The sequence below is a fragment of the Cryptosporidium andersoni genome (assembly GCF_001865355.1).
Source record: "Cryptosporidium andersoni isolate 30847 chromosome Unknown contig_40, whole genome shotgun sequence".
NCBI lineage: Eukaryota > Apicomplexa > Conoidasida > Eucoccidiorida > Cryptosporidiidae > Cryptosporidium > Cryptosporidium andersoni.
In genome coordinates, this window is record NW_027122903.1 from 85962 (window position 1) to 98843 (window position 12882).

The 12882-nt window shown below is 31.4% G+C and overlaps 9 protein-coding genes across 9 annotated transcripts; 3 read left to right on the forward strand and 6 right to left on the reverse strand.

The window, feature by feature from the left end:
- Nucleotides 1-2: 2 nt before the first annotated feature.
- Nucleotides 3-674, reverse strand: cand_012800 (uncharacterized protein; the record flags this gene model as incomplete). Its single annotated transcript, XM_067211517.1, has 1 exon — nt 3-674. One exon carries the CDS (start codon nt 672-674, stop codon nt 3-5), a length of 672 nt encoding a protein of 223 aa, XP_067066925.1.
- A 670-nt stretch (nt 675-1344) lies between these two features.
- Nucleotides 1345-2253, forward strand: cand_012810 (40s ribosomal protein S4; the record flags this gene model as incomplete). Its single annotated transcript, XM_067211518.1, has 2 exons — nt 1345-1794; nt 1972-2253. 2 exons carry the CDS (start codon nt 1345-1347, stop codon nt 2251-2253), a joined length of 732 nt encoding a protein of 243 aa, XP_067066926.1.
- Nucleotides 2254-2527: 274 nt separating this feature from the next.
- cand_012820 (DNA-directed RNA polymerases and III subunit RPABC2) lies at nt 2528-2926 on the reverse strand (the record flags this gene model as incomplete). The annotated part of the gene is made up of 1 exon (XM_067211519.1): nt 2528-2926. One exon carries the CDS (start codon nt 2924-2926, stop codon nt 2528-2530), a length of 399 nt encoding a protein of 132 aa, XP_067066927.1.
- A 547-nt stretch (nt 2927-3473) lies between these two features.
- On the forward strand, nt 3474-4193 carry cand_012830 (uncharacterized protein; the record flags this gene model as incomplete). Its single annotated transcript, XM_067211520.1, has 3 exons — nt 3474-3538; nt 3601-3656; nt 3721-4193. 3 exons carry the CDS (start codon nt 3474-3476, stop codon nt 4191-4193), a joined length of 594 nt encoding a protein of 197 aa, XP_067066928.1.
- Nucleotides 4194-4366: 173 nt separating this feature from the next.
- cand_012840 (uncharacterized protein) lies at nt 4367-6361 on the reverse strand (the record flags this gene model as incomplete). The annotated part of the gene is made up of 1 exon (XM_067211521.1): nt 4367-6361. One exon carries the CDS (start codon nt 6359-6361, stop codon nt 4367-4369), a length of 1995 nt encoding a protein of 664 aa, XP_067066929.1.
- Nucleotides 6362-6558: 197 nt separating this feature from the next.
- Nucleotides 6559-8076, reverse strand: cand_012850 (transmembrane amino acid transporter protein; the record flags this gene model as incomplete). Its single annotated transcript, XM_067211522.1, has 1 exon — nt 6559-8076. One exon carries the CDS (start codon nt 8074-8076, stop codon nt 6559-6561), a length of 1518 nt encoding a protein of 505 aa, XP_067066930.1.
- Nucleotides 8077-8508: 432 nt separating this feature from the next.
- Nucleotides 8509-8926, forward strand: cand_012860 (uncharacterized protein; the record flags this gene model as incomplete). Its single annotated transcript, XM_067211523.1, has 4 exons — nt 8509-8525; nt 8605-8744; nt 8801-8839; nt 8904-8926. 4 exons carry the CDS (start codon nt 8509-8511, stop codon nt 8924-8926), a joined length of 219 nt encoding a protein of 72 aa, XP_067066931.1.
- Nucleotides 8927-9083: 157 nt separating this feature from the next.
- cand_012870 (PA14 domain-containing protein) lies at nt 9084-11207 on the reverse strand (the record flags this gene model as incomplete). Its single annotated transcript, XM_067211524.1, has 1 exon — nt 9084-11207. One exon carries the CDS (start codon nt 11205-11207, stop codon nt 9084-9086), a length of 2124 nt encoding a protein of 707 aa, XP_067066932.1.
- Nucleotides 11208-11386: 179 nt separating this feature from the next.
- On the reverse strand, nt 11387-12559 carry cand_012880 (uncharacterized protein; the record flags this gene model as incomplete). The annotated part of the gene is made up of 1 exon (XM_067211525.1): nt 11387-12559. The coding sequence occupies one exon, from the start codon at nt 12557-12559 to the stop codon at nt 11387-11389; it is 1173 nt and encodes a 390-aa protein (XP_067066933.1).
- Between the last annotated feature and the right edge of the window lie 323 nt (nt 12560-12882).

Sequence of the window (12882 nt, forward strand, 5' to 3'; positions counted from 1 at the left end):
CACTAATTTCTTCTGACTATCTCATTTTGGTTTAGGTATGTAATTAATATCTGAGCTGCAATGTTTGCGTGTTTATACGACTTTACTCTACTGATTATAATAATATTACTTGATATTGTGTAACAACATTCTGTAATTTCACTACAAACTTGTTCATTTTGTGGGAAACAAAAGCATTTATCCTGACCTCGGCGATTGTAATACAACATTAATACTGCAGATACTTCAGGATCATAGGATATTTCAAAGTTATGAGGTATAGCTTTTAGTATGTTGAAGAGCTTGTCTAGATTAATGGAACCTATTTTGTAAGATATATCAATACGAAATATGACATTAATTGGAGTAATCTGAAGTGCTACAGAAGGATCATGTTGTCTGAATTTTTTGCGTAGCCATGCAATATACTCAATACAGGTCTCTTCATTCTCACCAATACCTATAATGTAACCACTATTATATGCAATTATACATCCATCCTCCTTTACTCCACGTCTCCTAGGTGCTGGGCATATTAATGCTTTTTTTTCTGTGCAATATACAAACATTTCAGAACTTTTTCTAAGCATATTTTTATGTATATCCCATGATGTGGTACTTTTCGAAAAATCCAAGTATCCTTCTAGTACAATACGACGTCTAATCATTAATTCTGGTATATTTAGTTCCATCATTACACTTCCACTATCTTAGTTCATATATTATTGACTATAGTAGTATTAAATAAGAAGTTAAGGATTTTATTTAATAAAGTATACCTAATATTCGTCCTGCGAGTAAACTATCTTCACCAGCCATCTAGTATTGCATAAGATCTGTTATCAGGAGCTAGAGAAATCGACAATAGAAAAACAATAATATAATAATATTAGAGAAATTTACATTTGACAGTTTAAGTCTCTTGTAAAATCTCAAATAGGTGGAGAAATAAACAAATGTGCTAAGGCTTTATAATATTAGGACATTAAGTAGCGCTCTAATACCTACTAGGAAATAAAATAGGCGCATATAATTTATATTACAGTTTTGTCTATTATTAAACCAATACAGACACTATATAGCCAGTATAGTCTAATTTTACAAACAACTTTAATAGTCGTAAGAGACACAATCTATTGTAGGCTCTAATCGAGACAGGTGTTTGCCGAAAATAATTGTAGGCCTAGTCCTGATTAATATCAACACTGAAAAGTTGAAACTATTTAAGTGATTCTGTACTTGAATTGAAATGGTAAGTTTATCTTCTATACATAATATTACTTGATATATACTGATTATGATTTAAATATACAGGCACGTGGTCCGAAAAAGCACTTAAAGCGTGTAGCAGCTCCATCCAACTGGATGTTAGATAAACTAACTGGCATTTATGCACCTCGTCCGTCAAGTGGTCCCCATAAACTACGTGAATGTATTCCATTAGCTATATTGTTACGTAATAGGCTCAAGTTTGCCTTGACATATCAAGAAGTTAAGTACATTGTCATGCAGCGTCTGATCAAGGTAGATGGTAAAGTACGCACAGATACTTGCTTCCCACTTGGCCTTATGGATGTTATTACTATTGATAGGATTAATAAGAACATGAGGATTATGTATGATACAAAAGGTAGATTTGTACCTGTCCAAGTTAGCTCCAAAGAGGCCCAATACAAGTTATGTAAAGTGACGAAAGTTGCCTTGGGTCCAAAAGGTGTGCCAACAGCGACAACTAATGATGCTCGTACTTTAAGGTATATTCACCCAGAAATAAGAGCAAATGATACTGTAAAAATTGATCTGGAAACAGGGAAGGTAAGTTATTGAAACTTGTATACAGATTCGGTGATGAAACAAACCAAAATGGGGATCTCTCGGACTACTTTGTTTGATGAGAATACTTTGGTAGCCATTCACAGACTATCCTGAGACTAAGTATACAAATTATATTGTATCTATTGAACACTTAATTACTATTTCCTTTATCTATAGGTTATGGAATTTATCAAATGTGAAGTTGGTAATTTATGCACTGTTACAGGAGGTCGTTCTCAGGGGCGTGTAGGTGTAATTACTCACCTTGAACGCAAGCAAGGTGCTCAATGTATTGTATCTGTCCGTGATAAGAAAGGTCATACGTTTGCAACATTGATAAAGAACATCTTTGTTCTCGGGGAAGGTGATAAGTCCCTAGTGACTTTACCAAAGGATAAAGGTATTAGACTCTCTAATGTAGAGGACAGAGCTTTAAGGATGCAAAAGAATAAGAATTAAAGTAGATTTAGAGTGATTTCTTTTATTTTGATTTCTCTAGAATACTAGCCTAGAGCTAAATTTCTCTAATCCTTAATGTAAAATATCACCAGTACCATATCTAGATACTGTAGTTATTGTCATAGTATCTTCATTAACATATGAAATTACAAATTCACCTTCTATAGATATATGTACTAGATGAAAATCCTCAGGACTTCGTCTTTATAAATTTATGTATACAAAAGTGGTCAACTCTAATTAGAAATTGCAACATTAAAGAAAATAAGCTAGATTAGTCTAGTATTAATTCATCAATCTTCCAATCTTCGTAATTACTATTTGGAAGATATCTCCTAATTATGAAGGGTATTTTCTTTGCATATAATTCTTTTTCAGCTATAATTAATGGATCTGTTTCACCATCTAAGGGAATTGCTACAGGAGCGTTCATACTAATCTGTAAAGCTCTCGTTCCTATTATTCTTGCTTTCTCAAATTTTGTCATATAAGGTGTTGTAATTCTTGGACCTTCACAGGGTTTTCCTTCATATTTATTATGTATTATATCATCTGTCATAATCTCTACATTCTCATCACTAGCTTCTATTTCATCTTCTTCTAAATACTCTTCATCTACAAAATCATCCTCCTCATCTTCAAACCTCCCTCCAGATTCATCTATTTCATTCATTTTATTAATTTGAGAAAATATTTCTGACTACTCTTCTTACTATAACAGTTTCCGTTTTTCTAGAGTTCATATACCTATTTAGTGTTTTTTGAAACTATAATCCCTATCACTTGCCGCGTTAAAGACTACCAATCAATCAGAAAGGACCTTAACATGTAGTGGTATGTCTAAAAGAGACTGTATATATTAACATTATAAAATAAATAAATTAGCCTTTCAGTTATTGTCCATTTTTATTTATAGTAAACTGGTACATTAATAAATATGATTCTATTCAAAAGTTAAGTTATTGTTTGGTATTTAAATACTTTTATTAGTTGTATTATTACTCTGATAGTAAATATTTCCCCATTAAAAAAAGTTTATATATATTTGAAGTATATGACCCCTATCTTCCATGGCAAATAAATTAAGGATTTATAAGTAGTCAAATAAATACTTTGTGTACCTAAAACTTTAAACAAAAGATCATGCAAGAGTGATTTGTGTGGGGATTTTCCCAGATAAAAAATTTATTATTTTTAGAATTCACGAGGATTTTAATAAAATGAACGACTCGAATTATCCTTATTCGGTAAAAAGCCCATTAAAATTGATATACTTCGCATGTAGGTAAGTTGAGTTTTTTTAGAGAGTGAATAGGGGTAGGATTTAACTCAATACATCTTAATTAGAGGATCTTGTGATGTAATCCGACTTCTCCTGAATGATAAATGTATTCCATATGAAGGTATAGTTATAGAATAATCAAATATATTACATTATCAAGGGATAAATATAAAATGTATTTATAGAACACAATATTCAGGGTAAAGATTTTCTACAACCAGAATTCCAGAATGTACTTTTAGAATCAGATAACTTCCCAATATTACCATATTTATCAGATCCAAATAGTGAAATGGAATTAACAGGATCTTTAACTATCCTAAGATATTTAGGAAGGAAATGTAACCTTATGGGTAACAATTACGAAGATGAACTACAAATTGAAAATTGGCTCGAATATTTACAACTTGTACTTAATATATTATGGGAATTCGATTCAAATTCAGATAACTTTAATAATATACAGAAAAATAAGAAGCGAGGTCAATTCTTATTGGAAAATTTACATCCAATGTTACACAATATTCAAGTAAGACTTGATAATGGGAAAAAGTGGATTATGGAAGAATATAGCGTGGCAGATATCATGTTATACACTGTAGTATCTGCAATAATAAGATCATGGGGATATGAAATATTACAACCATATGATAAGTAAGTAACAGAAAATACTACAAAATATTTAGAAATAATTGTTTTATCGATAATACTATAAAATATTAAATATTATTTTAGAATTATGATACATAAGTCTTATTTGGAGAAACAAAGAAAAAACATAAACTGTTTTAAAGATGATCCTAACCGTTTTTAGAGTGAAGAATAAGGAACTTAAAAGGATTTCATTTTAGATACTCCAATATTTGAAGCAACAACCCATGCTGCAACTACAGTTATATCATCTAATTTACCTCCGATATTGCAGAATGGGAGAGATTTACTATTGTCACTAGCCCACTGTTTATTGAATGGAGTTTTAGCTTTTGGATCTAATGACTTTATAAACGCTGCATTTGTTAAAGCTATTGCTATGTTTTGTGAAGATGTAGCTAGTGATGCATCTAAAAATAAGCTTGATGCCTCATATGGAGAAACTGCGCCATTTAATATACTACATATTTCATAATCAAAGAGATTATCGAATAGGCCATCAGTGCCAATAATAACGAGATCTCCTTCCATCAAATTTAGTGACTTTTTTATTGTGTGAGCAGGTAGATCTTGAGGAACATCACTCCGATTTTGCACCAATTTTATAAATTGTAATAAACCTCTTTTTTGCAATAAAGGGAAATCTTCCTTCTGTGGTAGTTTAGATAATTGATATGGACAGTTAAAAGAATGTTGCTGTACTATACTTCGATATACTATACCCATTCTAAAAGTATCAGGTATTCTCCTTAATATTATAATACCTGAGTCACCCAAATAAGATATTCCAAGATTACTCATCAAAGTATCAAAATATGCTACCAGAATTGTTGAAGAACCAAATGATTTTGTATTTCTATATCCCTCCTCAAGGAAATATTGAGCATAGATTAAAGAGTTATTCAGGGGTTCTATCAGTTCAACTCTTGTAGATACTTCATTATTATATGTAGTAACATTAAACTCATTTTTGACTGAATATTTCTTATTTGGATCTAAATTTATAGATAAGTCGTCTATTTCTATTTTTTCCTTGATGTTATTTTCCTGTAATGAATAATCTGCAAATTTTAACTGAGTAGACTTTTCAGCCAAACCTAGATGAGTTTTTGATTTCTCATTGTAAATATATTCAGATTTATCTGATTTCAATGTAGATTCATCTGTATCTTCTACATTCAAATTTCTGTTAACAAGAATTGCATCTTTTGATTTTACACTACTTTTAATAGAATTATTGATATTTTTATCCTTTATAACATTAAACATTGAAGTTGCAGCAATATTGACACCTGCAACTAGTTCATCTGCAAACGCCCGTGGGTTAATACCAAAATTAGCCCATTCTCCAACCCCATCTGCTATACACATTATGTTATCATCATAAAAATGAGCATCTTCACCACCATAGTGAATTTTAGATGGGTGAGGCCTATAACAACTCCCAATAGAGAGTCTTAACGATCCATTTGATCTCTTTGCTGGGGGTATATAAGTGGCTATTTTTAAGAATATATCTAAGCCTTGTAAATGTGAAGTTACAGCTGATGGCCAAGTTCTTGATGAATGTGTTGATATACGTCTAAGTTTATCTTCACGTAACGCATTATTAAGCTTTTTCATCCCTTCATCACTATTGTGTGGGAAAATAGATGTTGAATTAGTTACTATACGATATAAAGAATGACAAGACCTTGTTTCAGCTGTATTTTGATCTGAAGGTATATAATCCTTTTGGTAATCAAAATCAATAAATTGATCTGGAGATTCCATTGAATCATAGCCTTCATTTAATGACTTATTTAATCTAGCAAATTTACATGTGATCTCTCTCTCTAAATCACTAGATAAATAGTTCCTAGGCCTTAATGAGGCTAAATAGGTGTTACAACTATCCAGTGAGTCACTTGAAACTGGTGAAACTGTAGCTCTAGTAGGTGATATAGAGCATATATCTGGTGATTCAAATGTTTGACATGTCTTTAAATCATATTTTGGAGATTTGGTAAATTTGTTAGCAATATTTAATTTCATATACGCTCTCAAAACATGCTTTGCGTGTCTGCAAATTTTCTCTTCACCTAAATATTTGTCATTTGTTAACCCCTGCAAAAATTCTACAAATATTTCTGATAATCCCTTATTCTCACTATTAGACTTCTGAAACTTGCACATTTTATATCATTTGCATTTTTAAATGCACACCACTACTCCACGAGAAGTTACCTTATACCCGCTATTATGGCCTATTATAGCGCTAGAAATACTAAAACTACTTAACTATTACGAATACAATAGATACTTTAATAATCCGTAATATCTAGTAATAATCAAACGTTGAATCTCAATTCATCTTAGTAGTATTATTCTCATTAATATACGCAAACAAGAGTTCTTGGGTTAGTTTCCCATGTAAGGATTGCCATTGTAACTGACACAATGGATATTATACACCCAATACATACTAAGAAGATGATAGTCACATTTGCAATATTACTATTAGACTTTCTGTTAAGTTTATAGTAGAATAGGGGAGGATAAACAAAGGCTAGAGGTACACATAGCAAACCACCAGTAATTGCCACAAAATTTGCAAGTTCTTCTTCAAAGCTATATGCCATTAAACCACAGCAAAGAATCATAATATATGCAATCAAAGCTCTAATGAAACCGTATTTGATATTTTGAAATCTCTTTTTAATTTGAGGATCTACTAGTTTCTTTTGAGCACTAATCTCAGCCTCATTTCCATTTATATCCTCACAGTTACATTCATTTCCTTTAGCTGATAAAGAGACTATTGGACTATTAATTGGAGAGTATACAATATGATCTATTTTATGGGAGATAGAAACAAGTTGGATTCCCTTATTATTATCGGATTCTTCACTATTTATTTCTAATTGATCCTCACTGCTATGAATAAACTGTCTGCAATTTATTACTTCAGAGATATCCTCAGTATTTCTATCACCTCTTATTTCTCTATTTTTATATCTAAATAGTATATATGATTCTGCAATATCAATTGCTGGGAATAGTTGGAGTGGAACTGAAAAAGTTATGGCAATAGAATATACTGATAAACATACTAGTCTTACATATATATTGATTATATTACCAGTAACTGGAGAAGAAACTTCATCACCAAAAGAATAATAAATAAAACTAGAGAAGCTAATGGAAAAAAGTCCTATGAATAACAAAGTACAGGATAGTACAATACGGAAAGTTGAACGTAGATGATGAGGAACTGAATTCCTTATTGGTAATACTAATGCAACTCCCTCATATGTAAATGCGCTAGTACCTAAAACCAAACCTGCACCATAAATACTTCCTTCATAGAAAAATGAAGGCCTTCCTATGGGATTCTTATATATATTAACTACTCCAAAGTAAATAATTATAATTAGTACTGAGAATACAGATAAATTTGCAAATGTACTTGGAAATCCCAGATTCTCAATATGCCTAAAAAATGCAAATGGAAGGTATATGACCATCTGTATACCAATTAAAACTAAAATAGATAACTCAATCTGACAATTTGAGACCACATGAACTGTTTCCTGGATACTATGAGTAATAAATATAATGTAGACAGTTGCAAATCCCAGCTGAGAAAAAAATATAGAAATATCTACCAAAACCATTCCAAAATTTCCCCAGGCACGTTTTGCGATTATACTTAAACTTTCATCATTTTCACAACATTCTACTAAGTAATTTAGTGTAACTATTGCAAGTATACATACCAATGCAGATAATAAATTTCCATAAATTATCCCAGAAAATTTATAAGTACTTGGTAAAAAGATAATTCCCGTCCCAACGAATGATTTGATAATTGTGAATATTACACGTATTTGAGTTTGGACAGCTTTCATGAATCAAAGCAATTACCAACAAACATTAGGAAATAAGCAAGATTACTAAGTGTTTTTGTATAATAGATAGTTGTAGATGAGTTTAAAATTTTATTAGTAACTGTCAAATATTTTTATTAAAAGAAATATTTACTTTGCCCCCCTAAAATGAATCTATTATTTCCTTTTTACCTGTAATACTCTATTATTTCCTAACTCTCTTCTGGCAATAATTCAAATGAGATATTGCTTGATAATATATAATTATTTTTCGTTTGTTGCAAAACAAATATATTTAATATAAGATTTTTAATAGTCAAGTGAATGCATCTCTTTTGATGTACCTCCGTCAGTGCATGCCAGATGCGCAGATACTTTACACAATCAGCCGCCCCAAGATTGATTTAGCCCTCAAAGTATGATACTATAATATTAACAAATATATAAATAATCATGATAACGAATATTGGGTATGTGGATAAACCAAAACATTTTCTACCTATCAAATATTTACATTATCTACTTTATATTAAAATGATCTTGTTTCAGTTCTGCAGTTTGGGCAGTATATGCTATAATCGATTTGCCCCAGTGGTCAGCCATTATGTTAAATAATATAAAAAATGAAGTTAAAGTTGCTTATGAAAATGGAAAGATTTTATTTGAAAAGAGATGTTATAAAAATATAGGTATGTTGTACTTAAATATTGTCAATTTATTACTCTATATTGTTCACACTTTATAGTTAAAAATTGTTATGGCAGAGACTCTTTATATTTATGTGGTTAGTGAATCATAGACAACTTTGAATCTCAATATAAAAAAAGATAATTGCTTACCTTTTTCAGATTCTCCATGGGTTTTGATATAGCAAACACATTTTATAACTAGATTTAAATATCCGAATATACATGATTAAAAAGCTTTCTCTAATATTATCCACTTATTGGCCTTTGTATTTAATAATCTATATATTTATGTTTTTGTCACTGACTTTATGATTATGAATAATACTAAGCCACTATGTTCTATTCTTTCTCTTTAGATTGCACTTGACAACTTTCCCCGTAAATTATGAATGAGCCACCTGTCTGACTTCCATCAACAAACATTTGAGAGATCTCAATTTTAAGTTCTTTACTAATCATTGGATACTGAAATGTGTATCTATGTAGTTTTGGATTTGTTGAATGTGCTAAATGGAATTTCTCTTGCACAGTTGTCTCATGTATTTCATCTATTTGTTGCTTAATGTGCATTGTCAACGATGATGGCCAGAAAGATGGATTATCAAGTGGAATATACTGGAAGCTTGTAATTTTCACAGGCTGCTTAAATTTGATTAGTAAACTTTCACCAATTGTGTTTCCCTTAGAAGTCTTCCATGTACCATATGGAGTATCAGTATTTTTACCTCCAACACCATATTCACCAGTATACTCTAAGCTCTCTGCTGAAGATGATTTCACTGATTCAATAAAATCCTTTGTACTTAAAATTACTTCTTCTGAACACTGTAATTCTTCTTCTATTTGCTCCATCTTTTGCTGGAAAAATAAAATAAATGGTTTTGAATCATTCACTTTTAATTTTACTTCACCAGCCCTTGGAATGTATACTTTTGCTACCTTCATTGTCTGTGTCTCACTAGCTTTACTATTATCCTTACTATCAGTCTTGTATATAGATAAAACGGAATCAGTATGAATAAATTGTAATGATTCAGATGAAACAGGTAGCTTTTCAGTAACGTCAGCTGCAATAAATAATGTGCAGGGCTGATTTACATGCATATTCATTTCATGTAAATTTGGATTTGGCAATGTTTTCAACATCTTTAAACCTTCAAAATTGCTTGGTACATCCGCAATATAATAGTTGTCAGCATCTTTGTGTGCAAGTTCACCATTCCTCAAAGTTGAAATCTCATAAAATACTGGATTTACACCAGATAACTTGAGTGGTTGATGAGGATTACCTGTATAGAAATATGCACCTGGTATAATTTGTTCTTGAATTGTAGATGTACGCCACATCAATTTGATAGATGCCATATCTGGATTTGAGAATCTCAAATGACTACTATGGAACATTTCAACTCTAATGCGATATTTCTGACCACCAATTAACTCTTGTGCAACTGATGTAACTTTGTGTGGTCCATCATACTTAGCTTCTAACAAAATTGGAACAGGTCTTTCAGCAGTAGCATCTCCAGAAGATGGCTGTGGCATCCTATCAACTATTATTGCCCTACCACCTAAAAATACTCTTGCACCGCAATCTGCTTCTATACTGAAATAATATCGTCCTGACTCAGGTGCTAGCAAGAAACCATCCCATCGCACTGAGAACTGTTGATTTGAAACTCCATCAATAGGATCTTTAGAAATATACATCATATTGATATTTCTGTCAGTTCTATAATTTCTTGGGGTTCCCTCAAATGTTGGATTATCATAATAAACACCTCTCAATCCATCAGGAAAAGGAATATCTTCATAGCCTGGGAGTAACTCGCAATTTTCTGGACGACTCAGTGCCAAATCTCTATCCCTAGCAATATCTTTCTCTAATTCATCAATATTTGTCTTTATTACATCTATCTTAGTGATAGACTCCTCAATTTTATTTAGACAATGTTGACCTTTTTGAATTAAAGTTTCAATATGGTCTAAACGGCTACTTACGATAGTTTGCTGTGAACCACAGGTATTATTGTATCTCTCCAAAATATCCATTAGTCTAGCAGCTTGATTATCTAACTGCTTTGCAATATTTCCAGATTCCTTGACCTTAATTTCAAAAGCTTCACTAGCTTTTGCACGAACTAAGTCATAATTTACTATTGGTAAGCAGTAATTCCAGTTGTTTACACCCTGAGCTGCTACTTGAGGTTCAACATAACACCACTCTCTCCCTGATGTACCATCGGGAGATCTTGCTATTGTACAATCAGTATAAGTCTGAAAGTCTTGAACAAAAACAGCTGCACATAGTCTACCATCAATAGTTCTTCTAAATTGCTGACGATACTGCGCTAATTCTTGAAGCAATTCTGATATGGGTGCCTGTATTTCAGATTGACCCAAAGTAATATGGATAGTTAGCAGTAAACAAAAACACAGCAACAACTTTTTCTTATCCAACATTTTCTCTCTTATCCAAATAGCATTGAGTTACACCTTTGCAAATGCTAATATGGGGGTAGATATCATACCGGTACACGATTGCATGCATGCATGAATCCACATAGGTTTGCTGTTACCGGTTCAAAGACTTAAAAATAAAGATATTAAGTGATGAATTTAAAGTATTGAAAATTAGACAACTACCTAAACCTAAAAAATAAGAGTATTGCACAAATTATAGTGATTGTAAGTAGGATTCCAATTAATATATATATTATTATATTTTGTTTTGAGTTTAAACTGTTACTCGCGGGTACCCACTTGTTGTACTCATCAATGTGTTGGATCTGACTAGAGTAAATCGCGGGAACTCTATAAAAAGATTTTGCTGTATTTGCTCGCTTTTTGTGAGTAAATTGTGTTCTTTGAGTTTCTGTTTCTTCTTTTATGTTATCTTCATCTTCTTTAATCATTTCTTCAGAAATATCCTTATTCTCTTCATAATTTGGTATATTTGGAGGAGGTATCTTTAATAAGTTTTGGATTATTTGTAATTGACCATATTGGGACTCTGGCATTCTACTACAAAAAAGCCTGAGACAAAATTTCAGAACTCCTAAATCACAAATTTTGCTACTTCTACATCTAACATTAATAGAAAATTCATCTGGGTTATAAATTAAAGATCTATCTATTGGTAGTGAAAAAGATCTTGTTATGATACTGACTTCTCCAAGATTACCAGATACCTTGTAAATATATGGTTCACTCAAGTGAGTAACTGGACAGAAAGACTTTTGTCTCTGATTTTTAAAACCAACCCCTCTGTTATTTATTTCCTCCATACTCTCCTGCAGCTCAATTTGAAATTCAATTTCATCTGGTTTACTCTTCTTACGACTATTTGATACTATTATGATTTGGAACGTTATAGTAGTATACAAATTTGATATCTGTCCAGTAGAAAAAATTTGGTATGTTTTATCATATTTAAAATTCTCCAGCTTACAGTTAGAAATATCAACTGGATCTTTTTTAATCCATTGTGTACTAATCTTATGAAAAAACTGATTTCCAACTTTGGTTTTAGTGCTTAAAGATCCACTATTTAGCACCAGAAACTCGTAATGTGGCTCCTTCCAAGTGTTACATAAATTCTGATGAGATTTGAAGGAATTTAAAGGACAGTTCTTGCATATAAGCCCTAAGCCACAGGTTGTGAAGTACTTAGACTTTTTGATATTTAAACATTCAAAATCTATACATTGTTCTAAATTACTTCGCCTAGTGAAAGGATCAATTTGTGTAGGTGATCCATGCAAATTCCTAATTCGTAAACTTGCAATAACAAGGAATATAAGTTTCAGGTTCATTATATATATACTTCACTGCAAGTTTTTGCACCTAAATAAAACACTAGTACGTGTGTAGTATGTGTGCAACATAATTTTACACTGAAGCTTAAACTTGAAATAATTCCTATAGTCATTAAATAGTTAAAAAAGACTTGTAATTATGTTACAAGTCACTACTGCAGGAAATCTTGTAGAATTCTTGAATATACATTCTATAGTACCCCACCTTTTGTAATTAAAGTTAGTTTTCTAGGTAAATATGAGGACTATTTTTTATATATAAAAAGTGATCAGATTTATAAAGTGTTAATGTATTATTAATTGTAGTATTTAATACCCAA